Source organism: Lactuca virosa, chromosome 1 (genome assembly GCF_052849685.1).
Source record: "Lactuca virosa cultivar CGN04683 chromosome 1, Lactuca_virosa_CGN04683_v6, whole genome shotgun sequence".
NCBI lineage: Eukaryota > Viridiplantae > Streptophyta > Magnoliopsida > Asterales > Asteraceae > Lactuca > Lactuca virosa.
In genome coordinates this window covers 81,364,577-81,385,913 of record NC_136426.1, presented here as the reverse complement: position 1 = coordinate 81,385,913, position 21,337 = coordinate 81,364,577, and the positions used below count along the sequence as shown (strand labels likewise).

General features: G+C 34.0%; 1 protein-coding gene across 1 annotated transcript; it reads right to left on the bottom strand.

The window, feature by feature from the left end:
- Positions 1 to 18,458: 18,458 nt before the first annotated feature.
- LOC145115908 (uncharacterized) lies at positions 18,459 to 20,426 on the bottom strand. Its single transcript, XM_079052268.1, has 5 exons — positions 20,172 to 20,426; positions 19,758 to 19,883; positions 19,633 to 19,643; positions 19,311 to 19,535; positions 18,459 to 18,804 (listed from the first exon to the last, which is right to left on the bottom strand). The coding sequence occupies exons 1-5, from the start codon at positions 20,424 to 20,426 to the stop codon at positions 18,459 to 18,461; spliced, it is 963 nt and encodes a 320-aa protein (XP_078908394.1).
- Between the last annotated feature and the right edge of the window lie 911 nt (positions 20,427 to 21,337).

Genomic DNA, 21,337 nt, shown 5'->3' with positions numbered 1-21,337 from the left:
CAAATTTCCAAATACTTCTTTAAATACAACATTAGATGTGTTATTGGTAATGTTACCGTCATTATCTAAAATTAATATTTCAGTTAATTTTATTTTAAAAAAATGTGATAATTTGAAATTTGAAAGACAAAACACAAAAATATAAGTACAATATTGAAACCTGTATGCTACACGGTTGATAAATTAAAATAACATTGATAATAACATATTCAAACACAAACACACACATAAACACATTGAAAGCACCAATAACATTCTAATTATCATATCATCTTCTTTTCAATATATATATATATATATATATATATATATATATATATATATATATATATATAAATTAAAATTTGAAAGACAAAACACAAAAATATAAGTACAATATTGAAAATAATACTTTTAAAATATGAAAGAGAAATTATAGTAACTAAACTCTCCTATTGTGATGATGCAAGAAGTCAAGTTAGTGGGACAGCCATGTGCCAATACATTTGAAGAAGTGGAGGCATATTTATTTAAGAATATGACCTCTAACATGTCTCCCTGTTTTGTGCATACAATAATCAGGAAAATTAAACATAGTATATGAATTTCATATTTGATTATAAGACTCCATTACCACAAAATATACGAAGTTCATATGCCCTGCTCTTTTCAAGGGCATAAAGGATTTGAAAGCCACTACTACATTTTTTTGAAAGGCAATATATTAAAAATAAAATTAATTGACCAGCTGGTGGATGGAACAATACAAAGAATTGGTACAGATAAATATAAAAGGGAAAAAAGTAACAATTAATATCAACAAACCAAAGCACAAAGCACAAAAAAAAGACAGTGTTTGCTCACTGATCAACAAGCAGGAGATAAGAACTAAAGTGTTGAATCCAAGCATCACCAGGAAAATCAATAAACCTTGATATCTTTGCATAGCAAGTATGTAAGGTTCTTGTGAAGTCTTGGTTTGTAAACATGGGAAGCACCTGATTAATTTCACCAAAGCCACAAAGCAACACAAGGGGCAATATGGTCAAGTATTGGATCAAACAGTCTTCTCTCGCCAAGGGAGGAACTTTTCGCTTAACAAATATGTAGAGTAACTCTGAGTCTTTAGTTAAAACCATATCAATACCAAAATTGGAGAAAAACACCAAAGCCGCACTAAGGGCAAAATGGTCCAAAATATAATTAAAAGGGAGGAGATGTTTTCAAGTTCTCTACTAAATAGAAGAAACAAAAACCATTATTAATTTTATAATTTTAAAATGTAAAGCATTTAAAACAGCATAAAAAGTACTGACAAATGCGAAATATTGAGCTATAAAAATTGGTACTGGTATACCCAAAAAAATGATCTGGTGTGTGATAACCATTTTCTTGCAGAACCCATTCAAATATCAAATTATGTTATAACCCAAACCTAGAGATTAGACTTCCATGACCAGAGCATCATTTAGAAAAATCATTATGTTAATTTCATTTTCCCATATATTTAAACTACTTATATTCTTTGGATGCAATTTGTCAAAATAAAGATTTTAGCCGGGAAATATTAAGCTAAAAAGATGATACTGATGTACCAAAAAATATTCATTTACCTGGACCGTCCATTCAAGAAAAAAGTTACTAACATGGCAGTTAGTAGATCGATTTACTCATAAATTTTTACTTTGCTTCAAACCATGCAGCTTGTATTACATTCTTAATATAGTCTTCTTGTATAAATTACAATTAGGATAATTATGGTGTTCAGAAAATAAAACGTAAGTTGATATCAATTTTAAAAATACCATAAAATTTTGAAACACAATAGAGAAAAAAATCATGTTAGGTTCGACATGCCCCTTGTACAATTCAAACCAATTACTGATGCTTATAACCCGATTGAAGTTTATAAGAAAATCATTTTTCCCCTTAAAAGCTTAGATTGAACCCATCAGAGGACTAATCAAAAATTCAAAAGTGATTCATAACCACAAACAATATACTGACCTTGACCTAATTGGGTTCGAGGACTACATTGGCTTTGTGAGGAAGATGAAGAATCTTGATTGGAGAGAAATTGAAGTGCTGAGTGTTTGTAGATGGTGGTGGCACAGATGTATTAGTAATACATTAAAAGCAGGAATTGAGCCCTACCTGTAGATTCAATTTTGGATATGATTTGGTCATTGATTTCTGGAGATGTAGAGAGAAATTGACCCAACTGCATAGACATATCAATTAAAAACTTCAAAAGTAGTATAACTATTGAGTGCCAAATTGATTACCCCCATACCACCATATCAGTAATGTGTCATCACTTTGAGGTTATTCATGGTGGGGATTAGGGTTCGATTAAAAACCCTACAAAATTCAAATACCAAAAAAAAAATTAAGAATCATGAGCAATGTAGAAAAAAGAGGTGGTTTCTCTTGTAAGAACTATTCATGAAAAAAAAGGATCAAAATTGGGCTAATAATCAGAGATTCAGAGAGATTTCATAAATCTCAAAATCAAAAAAGTTTTGTGGATAGAAAACAGAAGGAATTCAAAAATCAAAATTAATATAGATGGAGAGAAAATACATACCTACTCATGAAGTCCATAACTAATAGAAAAATCTACAAAAATAAAAAACAAAAGAAGACTGTAGTGATCGAAGTTTGTGGTCATTGGAGAAAAAAAATGAAGATTTCAAAAGAGGATGACAGCATTAATATAGCTAGCTATGGCTTCGCGTATATAATGGAGATTTGGTTTCCAAAACCGAAAGAGAAATTAGAGGAGAAAGAGGCTGTTGGATTAGTGTCTAAGTCCATAACTATAATTGCTATGTACTTGACCCGACTCGGCATGGTCCATTTGGGTTGCATGGCATAGGAACATTTGGATAGACCGTTTATGAGGAAAAGACATTTTGTGACATATTAATATATTATAAGTTCTAATATATTAATATGAAATCATGTTATTTAATTAGTATTGATCAAGAATTAATTTGGACTTAATTTAGTGATCAAAAAGAGACTAATTAAATATATGGGGATTGATTGTGTAAATCATTCATTCTTATATATGTGGGCTTATGATCCAAGATTCCTTTATGTTGGGTTTAACCCATGTGGTGATCCATGGATACTCCATGGAGGTTAAAACCCATGGAGCATAAGGAATGGGTAAAGTCATGAGTTACATGGTGTAACCCTAATAGCCACACTATATAAGAACCCCTTTAGTTCAAGAAATTGGCACTAGTGATACATATTTTGAGGGCTAGCCGATTTGAACATGTATGTCTTCTTCTCATGGTTATTCCAAGAGTTCATGATGTTGTGTGAAACATTTGAGGTGTCACACTTGGGGCACTAGAATCTCAAGCTTCATGGAGTCAAGCAACAACAACAAGGTATGTATTCTATCTATTTTAGTATCCTAGTATCAATGTTTTGGTATGCTAGTTAGGATAATACCTTGGATAATCATATTTGCATGTATAATAGAGAAAACATAGATCCAAGGTATTTAGGGTTGCATGTACACTTAGGAGTGTTAGAATGCTCAAAACCCATCAGTGGTATCAGAGACTAGGCTTGTTTTCAATTATACTTGATGCAAATTGCTGAAAAATGCTGAAAAAGTCGAATTTCGGGCATTCTGGGCACTGGACTCGCCGAGTCCACTGATGAACTCGCCGAGTCCATGAAGAAAATCATCCTACTCGGCGAGTAGGTTGATACACTCGACGAGTAGGAGCACCTGACAGCATATCTTCGAGTTTTTTGGCTAGAAATGGACTAGGAACATTACCATAAGCTGTTTTTGAACCTATAATCCTGTTTTTGATGTGGTAATGTTCATACTAATCCAATTTCAAAGATAATTGTCAATAGATTCATGTTTTGTATTAGTTTAGTGATTAGGCTAATTACATGAAAAAGTTTTATTAAATTATCTTGTTCTTATGAGTTGCTTAGATTAATAGAAAAGTTAATTGATTATGTGTTTTCAATCCATTTTAATCTAAGAGTTGATTCTAAAATGTGTTTTTGTAACTTGTCCTCAAGTTATATGAAAAGTCACATTTAAGTTTCATAAAACTCATAAAAGTTGGTAATGGTTACAAAAATGAAGAGTCTTGTCCTCAAGTTATGGAGGTTCAAGAGTCACTTCATTAAGTAATAAAATGTGTAACCTTAATTAATTCCATAAATTACAAAAATAAAGAAAAGTTACATTCTTTTATTAGTATAAAGTCTTCCATAACTTGTCCTCAAGTTATGGAACTTGAAGAGTTTTTTTTTAATTAAAACTACTTTAAACACATAAGTTATGGAATTAATTAGTTTTGAATAATTTCAAAACTTGCCCTCAAGTTTTGGAATTTGAAAAGTTTTCTCTTATGAATACTTTAATTCCAAGTTAGCCCTTAGAATTTTAAAAGTTAAAATTCAAACCCTTATACTTTATAATATTATAAGTTAATAATATTTATATATATGTATAAGAGTAAAGTCAGTCTTACCGTTAGTAGGCCTCATTCACGAAGCCGGTCTATAAGGGGGGTATAAGGTTACTGCCTATAAAATGGCAGTTTAATGGGTGTCCACTCTCACCCACCGCTTCCTTGACTGGTGGAGGGTCGTTAGCCGAACGGGTAGGAAAGGACTATAATTCTCACTTGTACATTCCCAATCTTAGTTACTTAGGAAAATGTGAAAAGGTGTTAACCCATGAAATTACACTTTGTACCTTACCAAGTCATTAGTGGAGCGTGTGTGGTTAATCGGCACACTAATAAGGACTAGTAAGAGTGGCAAAGGGTAACTTGACTCTATTATAGATCGGTGGAGCGTGTGTGGTTAACCGGCACATCGATTAGGTGATAAAGTTAAGGGTACCAAGTCAATTTGCATGGTTATTCACACCTTGTTTGTGATCCTCGGCATCCCAGTCACAAACTTGAGAGGGCACAATCGAGATTCAAACATGCCATTGAAAGTTCAATGTATCTCAAAAGATCTAGGAGTTTCAAATCCAATTAAAACTTAATTATATTTCGTTTTTCATGGTGGAAATTGGTAAATCGTCATTTACCTACCTTCAACTATTTTATAACTTGGATTACGGCATCCCTCTTCCAGTTATAAATAGGTTGTTGGGTCCTAGCCTTAATATTTCATATTGGGTGTTATATTAAGGACTTTAAATCAACTCTCTTGAATATCTCCCAAAAGATGATCTTCCCAAATCTCTTGAAACAAGCTTTCCTAAATGAAGATGATGTCCCATGGAAATCATACTTCTTTCACCTCCTCCAATTATTCTCCCTAACCCACAAGTTCCTGAAAAGTTTAAGGTCACTCAAGCAAAGGTCTATATGTGATCACATCTTGGAGATGTAGTCAGATATTGACAAGCCGGGAGAGTTGGGTGTCAAAGTCTTGAGAAAGTTGGTGACTCAACTATTTTCTAAGTCACATAGTGAGTTCCTTTGGGACTCCTATGAAACAGACTATGACAAGACCCTTAATGATCTTATCTATTTGCTAAGATCAACTTCCTAAAACTTTATGGACATTGACAATGATGACATTGGATATCCAGTAAAGCTCTCTCTTCCCAATGGAAAGGGATCGGCCATAGTCAACTCGGTTGACCAAATGGTAAAGAGAACGGCTAAGTCTGAGATAGTCCCATTATCAAGGGTCTATTGCCAAAGAAAGGGGCATTGGTTGCGAAGCTGCCAAATTTACCTAAGGATATTAAAGTCAATAAGTTTGACTCTACTTCGGGTAAAGTCCACTATCTAACTCTGCTAAGTTTCTATTCTGAGATTCTTGATACATGATGTGACTGGGTCACATGTTGATGTTTTAAGAATCAAAGAAAAAGTGAAGAAACTTAAAGAAAGAATATGCTGAATCTGATGGCATAGATGGATTTCTATCGCATAGTTTGAAGATCGGATTCTTGAGCTACTTCTTAAGAGTTATGATATATTGTTTAGGAATAAATAACAACAAAGTTTTCATGTGCTTTTGCATTGTAAGGATAGTTTTTCCGCAAAGTTTTAAAATAAAAGAAAAAAAATTTGATTTTATTTATTTTAAAATATCCTTACAATGGCATTTGCGAAAACTTTTGTTGCTTATAAGATTCCATTAAGAGCAAGAGTGGAAATATGAATTTGATTCTTTCATTTGTGGTAGTGTCTAAATTTACCAAATAAGGAAAGATTCTCATCACCTATGTTTCAGTTGGATAGAAACTTGGAATCATGCAAGTTGTATAGCATGATGAATAAGAAATTTCAAGCATTGGAAAAATTAAGACTAACTACTTGTTCACATGGATGTGTGAGTCAAGTAAAGGATCGAGTACACATTCTTGTGCACTGATCAAGCCCACCACAAATAATCGTTAAGACTATTCATCATTATTTACTAAAATTCAGTAAATATGGTTATACTTACAAGCTTAAGTGTAATTCTGAGACATTAGAAAAGGTTTCAATGTATGGCAGAGCGAATAAGAAGAATCAACTTAGGCAGAAAGATAAAAGTTTCTCAAATCTAAAAAGATGGGAGAGTACTTTAGTATCATGTTATATAATCATCTTAATGATTAAGAGACCTTATCACAATTCATCCTCTAAGTGCATTCTGGTAGCTAAGAAGAGGAGCTATGAATTGTTGAAGTGGTTAAATCAAGAAGATGATTTATACTTCGTTCCAAAAACAATTCTTAGAGTTATACTCTAAGATTGTAACTTGAGTGACATGTCTTAAAGAAGGTTTAAAACACTTGTCAAATGTAAGAGTAAAAGTTTTCTACTCTTGTACATTTGAAATTGGTAAGTTGTGATGTTTTGGATAAAACAAAGACCAACTAAGGCCAATTGTGTGAAGTGTTTGTCTTGATTAGAATCCACACTATCTCTTGAATCTGACAAGAAAGTCTTATATGTCAAGAGGACAGTGGGAGTCTTAAAGGTCTTGAAAGTCTCAAGAACTAATCAAGAATAAAACCTGAAGTTCTTCACTAGCACACGACTTGAGGTTTATAACCTATCGTGTCGACATGTCTGTGCCTATTCAAGTTGGCTTTGCATAGGAGTTCTGAGAGTTCTCAATTGGTTGCACAGCTACTTGGAAGCAATGGCAGGCCCTTGAGCTGCCAAATGGCAAGAATTTAAGATTGCACAAGTTTAATCCATATAAGTGTGGATTTGTCAGTAACCTTGTCTTGTGATTATGGTTTTGACAAAATTCATATGGATAGGAACTCATACACCATAAAATCTAAGTGTCATAAGGTTTCTCTCCGATTCATGAAAATGATGGTGAGGAAACACTTTCACTAAGTAGATTTTAGCTAGATAGCAATTGTGATATTTGCATTCTCAAAGTCGTTAGTGGAGCATGTGTGGTTAACCAGCACACTAACATGGACTTGTAAGAAGTGGTAAAGGTCTAAACAATCGAGACTATGATTACGGCATCCCTTTTCATAGTTCTTAAAATTGTTTAGACACACCTGTGAGCTATCTAAGATAAGGTGTATGATATTGATAAAGTTTTATCAAAGCAATCTAGTATCAGAAATCTGAACTTTGGTAAGAAAGTCAATAAAGTATTGATTTCTAGAAGTCCAGCTGATTTCTGATTACATGTCAAAGCCAGTGGGAGCATGAGTGTTATGCTAATAATCATCATGTTAGTGGGAGCATGATAATTATGATAAAGATTGCAAGTTAGCAATGTTAATTATAGAAAACAAAAGTTTCAATTCGTGAGGCTGCAGGGGTTGAAAAAGTTGTTTTGCTATAATTAAGGGAGAAGAAATTATACTTCATTTCAATTCTAAAAGCTTAGATTGAGGTTTTAAGTCGTATTTAGTCAAGGATATATATATGAATTTCATGTTGGAATGACTCAACATAAGGAAATTCTATATATGGGTCCATTATTTGCGTTCTAAAATTCGATTATGATTACGGCATCCCTTTTCATAATCTGAATTATGAGAACTTGGCAAATAGAAATGGAAATGTTATAGCAAAAGACTGGTTTAGTCTTTATGTGAGACATCATGACTCGTGTCCCATATGCTTCGGATATAGGATCGATTACATGTGCTATATTTATCCTTTCTAAAATTTTCCAAATGCCTGGGGCATTAAGAAAGGAAAAGGTCTAGAACTGGATATGACTAAAAGGATTAAGCAATTGTCGAGGACAATCTAAGGTTTACCAAAGATTGGTTGCTCAAGGACAGTTGGAAGTATAGTGTTAATTCTGGAAGGACCATATTGACATAATCTGTAAGGAGGCAACTCTTGTTCAGAAGTGATAGTCAAAATGGAATATGGAAATGTTTCAAAGTTGGTAATTATTCAATCTGTGTAAGATTAGGAAACTTAATGCAAGAAGGATGTTTCCAAGGAGTTGATCTCCTTGGAATGCTCTGTAATGGTTGTTGTCAAGTCTTTCTGACTCTGTGCATAATCATTACAGGAGGATCAATGCATATAAGTTTAGAATCTAACAGATTTCAGTAAATGGCATGAATTTGGAATTCTTGCATTTGCAGTAAGGATTTGGGACTGTGAAAGAGGATCATTGGAGTTATGTTCAATTGATCTAATTCACAAAGTGAAGATCATAGACAAACATAGTATGCATACTTGGTGTATGGCATGACTAGTGTTTAGAAAACATAGTGTACATGCTTGGAGCATGGGACAACTATTGTTTTAAATTCAAGAATAAAGTTGATAGCTGAAACAGTATACAATGAATAATGTGTAATCATATGGTGATAAATAAAAGGTGTTTTATTTATGTTCATAGGTTTTGATACCATATTAGATTCTATTATTATTGTGTTTCATTTTGCATGTTTTGACTTCCAGAATAACTAGGTCGTTCTTCCTGATTGACTAAGTTATTCAAACTATCCACAGTCGGTCATATGTTGGAAGTAGATATGAATCAAGACTATCATGGGTTGGCTTGTAGAGGTCTAAGATGTTGGACAAGGGGCTACAACACTCATGAGTGCTCATAAGTTCTGAGTATTGGATTCAACCCGCGCTTATTGGAATCACTTCATGGATTTTATCACGAGTGATCATGAGACGATAATATCTTATATTCTTCAAACCTAGAGATATGAGTTGTTACTATGAGTTGGTTGTACATTGATTGCACGAAAACGCATTTGGTAACTCGGTGTTATAAAACGTGCCTTTGTGTATGATTCAACAAGTAGTAGAACAAGCCATATGAGTCGAAGTTTATCCATTCCTTTTACCTTCGGGATAAAAGCGATATCTGTGGGCCCCTCGATGATTTGATGATGACAAATGGAAGTGCTCGGCCGAGCCAGGACTGATTTGATTTGTTCAATTAGTCAGTCGTCATAAATCGGAAATCGGGAAACAACAAATGGACAGAGAGAATGATTATAATCCATGTCTCAGTCCATATGATATCTAGAATGGAGGAATATATGATCCCTTATCTAATGGACAAGTCATTGACAAAGGTCAGAGTTCATCTACAAGGTCAGAGTTCGACAGCGGCTTTTGAGAGCTACGATTGCCAGTTGGTTCCTGAAGTCATACGCAATAATAGTTTTAGACTTATCCAAGTGAGAGACTGTTGGATTAGTGTCTAAGTCCATAACTATAATTGGTATGTACTTGACCCGACTCGGCATGGTCCATTTGGGTTGCATGGCATCGGAACATTTGGATAGACCGTTTATGAGGAAAAGACATTTTGTGACATATTAATATATTATAAGTTCTAATATATTAATATGAAATCATGTTATTTAATTAGTATTGATCAAGAATTAATTTGGACTTAATTTAGTGATCAAAAAGAGACTAATTAAATATATGAGGATTGATTGTGTAAATCATTCATTCTTATATATGTGGGCTTATGATCCAAGATTCCTTTATGTTGGGTTTAACCCATGTGGTGATCCATGGATACTCCATGGAGGTTAAAACCCATGGAGCATAAGGAATGGGTAAAGTCATGAGTTACATGGTGTAACCCTAATAGCCACACTATATAAGAACCCCTTTAGTTCAAGAAATTGGCACTAGTGATACATATTTTGAGGGCTAGCCGATTTGAACATGTATGTCTTCTTCTCATGGTTATTCCAAGAGTTCATGATGTTGTGTGAACCATTTGAGGTGTCACACTTGGGGCACTAGGCTCTCAAGCTTCATGGAGTCAAGCAACAACAACAAGGTATGTATTCTATCTATTTTAGTATCATAGTATCAATGTTTTGGTATGCTAGTTAGGATAATACCTTGGATAATCATATTTGCATGTATAATAGAGAAAACATAGATCCAAGGTATTTAGGGTTGCATGTACACTTAGGAGTGTTAGAATGCTCAAAACCCATCAAAGGCGTGATAAGGGATGATTGAAGAATGATTTCAGTATTTTTTTTATTTGAGTTTTGAATTTGAATAGAAAGAGAAGACGAAATCAAAGTGGAATGATCAGGAAAAAAGGAAGCTAAGATGCCAGAAGGATACTTTCGATCTCAAGGGTAAACTCGGAAATTCACATTGGTTGTTTGAGCGGGAAAATTAGATGGGAGGGTTCTTAGTGATTGTCACGTGGCAATTTAGTACTTATTTATTAGATTAGGGGATATATATATATATATATATATATATATATATATATATATATATATATATATATATATATATATATATATATATATATATGGGAAAATTGAATATACCCTTAAGGGTATATAAGCTTATGTACTCAAACTCACCATATTACATCGTTTTGTATCACATATACACATTGTCATTGTCCAATATTCTTCTAATTCAACTTTTAACTTAATTTAATTCCAAGATTTTTATAAATTTTACATTTATCTTCCTCTTACATAATTTTCATTTTTAACTATAATATATATAGCCTAATAGATTTTTGCCATAAAGTTGTGATGTAAGAGGAAGATAATAGTGAAATTTCGAAAATTTTGAAAGTAAATCAAGTTAGGGGTTGAAGTTTAAGAACATTATAATGAATATATCAAACAAAATGACGTATTATGGTGGGTTTGAGTACATAAGCTTATATACCCTTAAAGGTATATTCACTTTTCCCATATATATATATATATATATATATATATATATATATATATATATATATATATATATATATATATATATATATATATATAGGGGAGCGTTCAATCGAGAATATTTTTATTATTGCAAGAACATTTGAGAACAAATTTGAACCACCTAATTTTTGTAATTAAAATTATAAAATAATATTCATATAAATAAAAAAATAGTTACAACCAATTAAAAAATCCACTAACCAACACCACCCAACCAACACCACCCACCACCACTACCTACCATCCACGACCACCTATAACCCACCAACCGCCACCACCCACCACTCACCACCACCCACCCACCCACCACCAATCACCACTACCAGCCACCCATCACCACAATCTACAACCATCTACCACCACCGACCTCCACCACCCACAATCACCACCACACCACCTCTACCAACCACCCATCACCACAACCTACAACCTACTACCATCACCCACAACAGCCACCCATCAACACCACCCACGACCCACCACCGCCACCCTACTATCACCATCACTACCACTCGCCACCAACCACCAACCTCCACCCCACACTACCACCACCTCATCCATCACCCACCAAAACTACCTATCCATCACCACCACCACCACCCACCACCTGTCACCACCACCCTTACCACCAACCACCGCCACCCACCAACCCACCACCACTACTCGCCTCCGCCACCCGTTACCAGCACCCCACCTACCACCCACCATCACCACCCCCACCACTCACCTCCACCACCCATCACCACCAACCACCACCACCACTCGTTTTCACAACCCATCACCCCCACCTACCACCACCACCACTCGTCACCCCTACTAACACCACCCACGACTACCACCACCCATCACAATCATCCGTTACCATCACCCCACTCACCACCCATTACCATTACCACCATATTTACCACCAACTAATACCCACCACCACCACCCACCAACATCATCCCCACCTATCATAATCATCACCCATCACCTACCACCACCGTCACCACCAAGCATCACCACACGCCACCACCACCACCACCAATCATCACCACCCCCTATCATCCATTTATCAACACCACCACATCCGACCATAACCACCACCCACCACCCCACCTGTCACCCCTACTTTTTACCACTACCACCCACCACATATACCTATCACCGCTTATAACCACCTCAAACCAACTATCAGCCACGACCCTCATCACCCATGACCCACCACCACCACTACACTCCTACCTTCACCACCTATCGCTACCACATGACCACCACCCACTACCTACAACCATTAACATTGTATGTTACTAAAAACATATAATGACATAAATCATGTGTGATTATATGTACTCTTTTATATGTATTTAATCACATAAATCACATGTGATTAGATACATATAATCACGTATGATTATATATATAATCACCTATGATTTGTATAAACAAGATTCGTTAAAACAAATATTTTCCAAATAAATCACATATGATTAAATACGCATAATTACATGCAATTAAATCATATGCGATTAGATACATATAATCACATGTAATTATATTTTTTTAATCGCGTATGATTAATTTAACAAAGAACAATTATTGAATCGAGAACGTGACAGTGAATCTTCTCAACAAAAATTATATGTGATTAGATTTATATAATCACATATGATTATATATTTAATCAAGCATGTGGATAATATTTATTTTTGTGGTTTAATTATATACAATTAAATCATATGCGATTAGATACATATAATCACATGTGATTAGATTTTTTTAATCACATATGATTAAATTTAACAAAGAACAATTATTGAATCGAGAACGTGACGGTGAATCTTCTCCACAAAAATCATATGTGATTGGCTTTATATAATCACATATGATTATATATATTTAATCAAACATGTGGATAATATTTATTTTCATGGTTTCGATTCAGTAATTGGTCTTATGTCTTTTATCACATATGATTATATATATTTAATCACATATGATTTATTTGGATTAGATTTGTTTTCGCGTCCTTGATTTAATTGTTGTTTGAGTGTACATAATCACATGTGATTATATGTATCTAATCAAATATGATTTGTATATACAAGATTCTTTTTTCTAAATAAAATCATATGTGATTAGATACATATAATCACATGTTATTAAATGTAGTTAATCACATGTGATTAAAAGTATTTAACCACATATGATTAAAATGGACAAAGAATAATTATTGAATTGAGAACGCGAAAATGAATCTTGTCCAGATAAATCATATGTGGTTAGATATATATAATCACATGTGATTATATGTATCCAATCACATATGATTTAAATAAATAAGATTCAATTTTATTTTCTAGATTCAATTGTTGTTCTCGTGGTTATAATCACATGTACTCATATGTATTTAATCACATATGATTTATGTGGAAACAATTTATTTTCGTGTTCTCAATTTAATAACGTTCTCAAGTATTTAATCATATGTGATTATAGGTAGTTAATCATATGGTTTATGTGTATAAGATTTGTTTTCACATTTTCGGTTCAATAATGTTCTCGTTTAATTAATCATATATGATTATATATATATATATATTAAATCACATATGATTTATGTGGAAAAGATTCGCTTTCGTGTTTTCAACTCAATACTTTTTCATGTGTATTTAATCACATATGATTAAAATGGATAAAGAACAATTATTGAAACGAAAACGCGAGGATGAATCTTGTTTAGATAACACAAGAACACTCACAAAAATAAATATGTATATATCATATAAGATTCACATGTAATTGTATCTTTTAAGATTCATATATGAAATTCACAAAAAAAATTAATAAAAAATAACGAAGAACACTCACATAAAATGTATGTGTGCATAATGATGCAATTCATATGTGATTCACTTGTGGTTTACATGTGAAACATGTAATTCACATGTAATTCACTTGTGATTTACATGTGATTCACATGTAATTCATATATGATTCACTTGTGATTTAAATATGAATCACATGTGATTTACATGTGAATCACATGTAATTCATATGCAATTCGTTTGTGATCTGCATGTGAATCACGTGTAATTCAAATGTAATTCAATTGTGATTTGCTTGTGAATCACATGTAATTTATATATGATTCACTTGTGATTTAAATGTGAATCACATCTGATTTACATGCGGATCACATATAACTTACATGTAAATCACATGTAATTCATATGCGATTCGTTTGTGATTTACATGTGAATCACATGTAATTCATATGTAATTCACTTGGGATTTACATGTGAATCAATGTAATTCATATATGATTCACTTGTGATTTAAATGTGAATCACATGTGATTTACATGTGAATCACATGTCATTTACATGTGAATCACATGTAACTAATATGCGATTTGTTTGTGATTTACATGTGAATCACATGTAATTCATATGTAACTCACTTGTGATTTACATGTGAATCACATGTAATTCATATATGATTCACATGTAATTCATTTATAATTCAATCACTAAATCGAGAACGCGATAATGAATATTTTCCATATAAATCATATGTGATTTAATAGTTGTTCTTGTGTATTTAAATACATATAATCACATAAATCATATGTAATTTTATGTATTTACTCAAATAAATCTTATGTGATTAAATGTATATAATCACATGTGATTATATATATAATGTATCTAATCACATATTATTTATATAAACAAAATTCCTTTTTGATTTTTCGATTCAATAATTTTCTCATGTATTTAATCACGTGTGATTATATGTATCAAATCACATATGATTAATTTGGACAAAGAACAACTTTTGAATCAAGAACGCAAAAACAACTTTTGCACACATAAATCATATGTGATTTGATACATATAATCACATGTGATTAAATACACGAGAACAAATATTGAATCAAAAATGCAAAACGTATATTGTTCATAAAAATCATATATGATTAAATACATATAATCTAATCATATGTGATTAAATAATGAAAAATAACTATTGAATCGAGAAAATAAAAATGAATATTGTCCTCATAAATCATATGTGATTATATGTATTTAATCACATATATTTAATCAAAGGTGATTATATGTATTTAATTACATATGATTTATGTGGACATGTTCCTGTAATTTCTTCACATGTATTTAATCATATATGATTTATATGGACATTATTTGTTTTCGCGCTCTCGATTTAGTAGTTGATACTTTATATTTATTTATATGTGATTATATGTATTTTAATCACATATGATTTATGTGGACAAGATTTATTTTCATGTTTCCGATTCAAGAATGTATTATATTTTTACTAGTTATTAATACATGTTACATTCACATTTACATAAAAATGTTTATCATATTTTTAGTATAGCTTATTCTTTACTTAACGAAATAGTATATAAAATTTTCATAATATTCACGCATTATTTATATATTACAAATTATATTATTTACATATGATTTAATGTGTTATTTATATATAAATAATCAATAATTTTTATTAATTAAATAAACAATATTTTTAACTGTACTTTAGATATTTTGAAAACAACTTACTTTACAAACTTTATATAATCTAAACTTATTATGTCTTGTAGGAAAAATGATGGTGCCTTATAGATATTAAAATATATATAGCAGATACCAAGATAATAACAATCAATAAGGATGTGCCTTTATTCTGCATACTCTTATTTAATTATATATTATAATATTATAATTATATATAGCTTTTAATTGATGGCAAATGAAAGTGTGGCGCATACGCTTATTAAAGTTGTTTTTCAAAATATCCTACAAGTAAATCCATTTCTTCTTCGTCGTTAAAAAACAAAAAAAAATATATTCTTTTTGATACAATATTTCTATGCAGAAAGTGAGAAAAATAGAGACAAATAGAGAGGGTTACCCTAAAGAATGGCATACAGTTGTGATTGCAGTTCCGGCATACACAATAGAGAGTTTTGGCATAGACAGTAGAGAGATTGAGAGCACCGGCGAAGAGATCATTGGCTTGTTGGTCTGAGATGTAGTTCGACGTTGGCCGATGAAAGCACCTCGGGAAACCTCTAATGTCGCGAAAACAGTGACCGGTGAAACCAGATCGGGAACCAGATCTGGTGGCCTTCTACTATTGATCCATATCTGAAATGAGATTGGAGAGGAGAGGAGAATGAGGTAGTTTCCGACAAGGTAGTTTTCTTACGAGATGCTTTTCGATTGACTCAAGGAGGTAGTTCAGGGTGGCGGCTCAGTAAGAGGAGTGGCGGATGGAGGTGGTTTAGGAAAAGGAGAGACAAACAGAGGTGGTTTCCGACGAGCGAACGAACAGAGGTAAATGGAGGATGTTACTAGAAGATCTGAGGCAAGTAAAGATTCAGAGTTCCGACGGTGTGTCAGTCGTTTTGTTCGTTTTCCGGCAGCGCTGTGACGGTACTCTGGTTGTGCTCCGACGACCTTGATAGTGCAGCTTCCTAGGGGGTTGTGAGACTAAGGAGGATGATAATAGAGTGGGTAGGGTATGTGGTAATGGGATATTACGTTTTTTTATTTGATTGATAATATATTTGTTTTAATAAAACTGGAAATTTTTAAGTTGAAGATGAGTGGTCTAAAATTATTCTCATTTGTTCTCAAATTAACAAATGTTCTCATTTGAACATGCTTATATATATATATATATATATATATATATATATATATATATATATATATATACAGAGAGAGAAAGAATATTGTGTATTAGAATGCACCAATAAAAATTTAGTAAAAATTAAATTATTATTTAATCAAAAAAAGATAGATATATTAAATGATTTTCATAATTATATGTATATTAAATGATATCCATAATTATAATTTTTTTTTTATGGAAACTAATTAAATTCATTATTAATGTCAGCAATAATATTCTTTCGGAATGAATTCGTATCTAGAAGAATGAGATTGTATTCTAGCAGAATGAGAGTGTATTCTAGTAGAATACAGTCTCGTTCTTCATATTCTATTCAACTTTATTGTATTTTAAGTGAGTGTGTACTGAAACAAAACACGAATCCATACAAAAAAAATCTAGATGCGAATTCATTCTGAAAGAATATTATTGTTGACATTAATGACGAATTTAATTAGTTTCCATAAAATAAGAATTATAATTATGAATATCATTTAATATACATACAATTATGAAAATCATTTAATATCTATCTTTATTTAATTAAATAATTATTAAATTTTATTAAATTTCTATTGTTGCATTGTAGCATACAATAAATGTAAGAAACACATTAACCTAGTCATATATATATATATATATATATATATATATATATATATATATATATATATATATATATATATATATATATATATATATATATATATATTACAAAGTTTAAACTTTTATTTACAATTATTTTAGATGAAGACTATGTTTGACAAACTTACCGACACACTAGTTAGATGATAAAAAATAATTTTTTTTTAACAAAAAATAGCTGATAAGCGAGCCGTGTAAAGAGGGTGGAGCACAAGCACTAAAACGAGGGAGACTGAAACAAAAACTTCAAAAGAGAATCAAATATGCAAGTTTAACTTATTTCAAAGTCAGGACATATCAAAGATTTAAAAAAGAAAATTACTATTAAATATTTTCACATTGTTCATCAAAATGGATGTTGCGGACTTTTGCGGTTTTTAAAGATTGAGTTTGGACTAATTGGGTCTTTTCGAAATCAAAATTTGACCAACACTCTTGGACAAAAAAATTAAATACATATACATGTTATTATTATTATTATTTTAACCTTTTGTTTATAAAAGTATGAAGTTAAAGAACCATGCAAAATTAAGACTAAAAACTTTGAGAAATGTAGGATCAATTAAAGATACATGACGGTATAAAAGGAGAAAAGTTTACACATTTATGAGTTTTATAATTAGGAAAGGGAAAATAAGAACTAGTTGACGAACTAGTGGTTGCACCTCCGAGCAATCTTACGGTAATTTTGCATATGCGCACAATAGTACAGTGATAAATTCTAGTAAAGTCAAATCTAATTATAAAACATTAAAACCTAGAAAATATTTAAGGCAAAGATGTGTAACAGTTTAAAAGGAGAAAAGTTTACACATTTATAAGTTTTAAATGATCTACGCCATGCGTACGCCCCAAGTATGGATGTCGTAAGGACCAAACTTGCAACAATATTACACATTGGGTCAAAAATGGAAATTACCTGTTATATGGATGTTACAACTATCCCCTACATGGATCAGACTTCATCTTCGAAGTCCGCGGCAACAAACAAGTCTAGGTAGTGTACCATCATCTCATCCTTAGACTCCCAAGTCCACAAAGAGCCTTTCCGGTGCTGCCATTGCACCTTCACCAAGTTCACCACTTTGTTGCGCAGAGCTTTGCTCTTTCTGTCGAGAATTACAATCGATTTCTCCACATAGTTCAGATGCTCATCGACCTGAATATCATCCAAAGGAATCACCTCAGAATCATTGGCTAAACACTTCCTCAATTGAGAGACATGGAAAGTGTTGTGGATCTGGTTGAGATCATCAGGCAAATCCAGCCAGTATGCAACCTTGCCCACCCGGGCGATAATCCTGAAGGAACAATAAACCGGGGGCCTAACTTTTCCCACTTCCCAAACCAGATGACACATTTCCAATGTGACACCTTCAGAAGCACCAAGTCCCCCACCTGAAACTCGAGGTCCGAACGACAACGGTCTGCATAGTTAGTCTGTCGGCTTTGCACGACTCGCAACCTGTCACGCACTTGTTGTATCAACTCAGTGGTCTTGAGCACCACTTCAGTACTCCCCTTGACCCGATGTACGACCTCACCCCAACAAACCGGGGTCCTACATCTCCTCCCATACAACATCTCGAAAGCTGGGTGATCAATACTGACATGATAACTATTGTTGTAGGAGATCTAGGCCAGTGGAAGGTAAGTATCCCAACTCCCGCCAAAATCTAACACACATGCACGGAGCATATCTTCGACCGTCTGAATCGTCCTCTCACTTTTTCCATCGGTCTGGGGGTGGTATGTTGTACTGAAAAGCAGTTGAGTACCCAAATCCTCATGAAACTTCCTCTAAAACCTGGAGGTGAGACGAACATCTCGGTCTAAAACCACCGAAACTGGCACCCCGTGCCAAACCACCACCTCCCGGATATAAATATCAGCCAGTTTCTCAGTAGATATACTCTCGGTAATCGGTATGAAGTGAGCATTCTTGGTCAATCTATCAACAATGACCCAAATAGAATCAACTCCATGCGCCGTCCTTGACAAGTTTGTGTTAAAAATCCATGGTGATCTCTTCCTATTTCCACATGGGAATGGGTAACAGCTGCATCTTGCCATGGGGTCTCTGATGTTCGGCCTTGACTTTCCGGCAAGTCAGGCACTGCTCTACAAACCATGCTATCTCCTTTTTCATACAGGGCCACCAATAGCTCAACTTCAGATCCCTATACATCTTCATGGCCCCTAGGTGGATCGAAAACTTCGACTTATGAGCCACGCGTAGCACTGTCTGCCTTACCTCACCAGTAGTTGGAAGCCAAACTCTACCACACCGATTCAATAAGCCCCAACCATCTCTAACAAATAAAGGAATCTGCCCCGTGATCTGCTCTGCCTTCCAATTTTCCCTTTTCAATCCTTCCACCTGAGTTTTCTTTATCATATCCAACAGATGAGAAATGATAACCATCCTCAGACATAAATCCCCAATAGGTGCACTCACTTCCTTACGGCTCAGAGCATCGGCCATAACATTGGCCTTCCCATGGTGGTACAAGATCTCACAATCATAATCCTTTACCACATCCAACCATCTCCGCTGCCTCATATTCAAATTCGGATGATCCATCAGGTACCTCAAGCTCTTGTGGTCAGTGTAGATACTACACCTAACCCCGTACAGATAGTGCCTCCAAATCTTGAGGGGAAATACCACAGCCCCCAATTCCAAATGATACTTTGGGTAATTCACTTCATGAGGCTTCAGCTGCCTCAAAGCGTAAGCAATCACATGTCCTCTTTGCATAAGGACAGCTCCCAAACCCGAGATAGACGCATCACAATAAACCACAAAATCATCCATTCCCCCAGAACGCAAGAGAATCGTGGCCTCACATAATCTCTGTGTCAACATCTCAAAATTTGACTTCTGATCGGGCCCCCATCGAAAAGTAACATTCTTCTTCATCAAACGGGTCAATGGCACAACAATCTTGGAGAAATCCTGGATAAATCTCCGATAATATCCCGTGCGACCTAGAAAGCTTCGAATCTCAGATGGGGTTCTCGGAACCTCCCACCTTATCACAACCTCGATCTTGGACGGATCGACCAATATACCCCTCTGATTGACGATGTGCCCCAAGAACTGTACCCCGCACAACCAAAACTCGCATTTGGAGAATTTGGCATACAACCTCTCTCTCCTCAGGGTCTCCAATACCTCTCGTAAATGATCATCGTACTGCTCCTTGGTCTTGGAATAGACCATAGTATCATAAATAAACACGATCACCGACCGATCCAGCATCGGTCTGCATACCCGGTTCATTAGATGCATGAACGTTGCTGGTGCATTGGTGAGTCCGAATGGCATCACCATGAACTCGTAATGACCATAATGAGTTCTAAAGGTCGTCTTCTGCACATCCTCGTACCTAACCCTCATATAATGGTAACCTAATCGCAAATCAATCTTGGAAAACCAAGATGCACCCTGAAGTTGGTCAAAGAAGTCGTCGATCCTCGGAAGTGGGTAACAGTTCTTCACCGTTAGCATATTTAACTCCCGATAGTCAAGGCACATCCTGTGTGAGTTGTCTTTCTTTTTCATGAACATGATCGGTGCTCCCTATGGGGAACTGCTCGGTCTAATTAACCCCTTGTCTAGCATCTCCTGAAGTTGTGTAGACATCACATGCATCTCCGGTGGTGCCAAACAATAGGGTGTCTTGGCTATCGGGGCCGCACCAAGAACTAAATCAATCTGGAACTCAATCTGCCTCTCGGGTTGCACTCCTGGTAAATCCTCAGGAAACACATTGGCGAAATCCCGAATAATGGGAACCTCACTCAATTGATGGGTTTTACATGCAATAA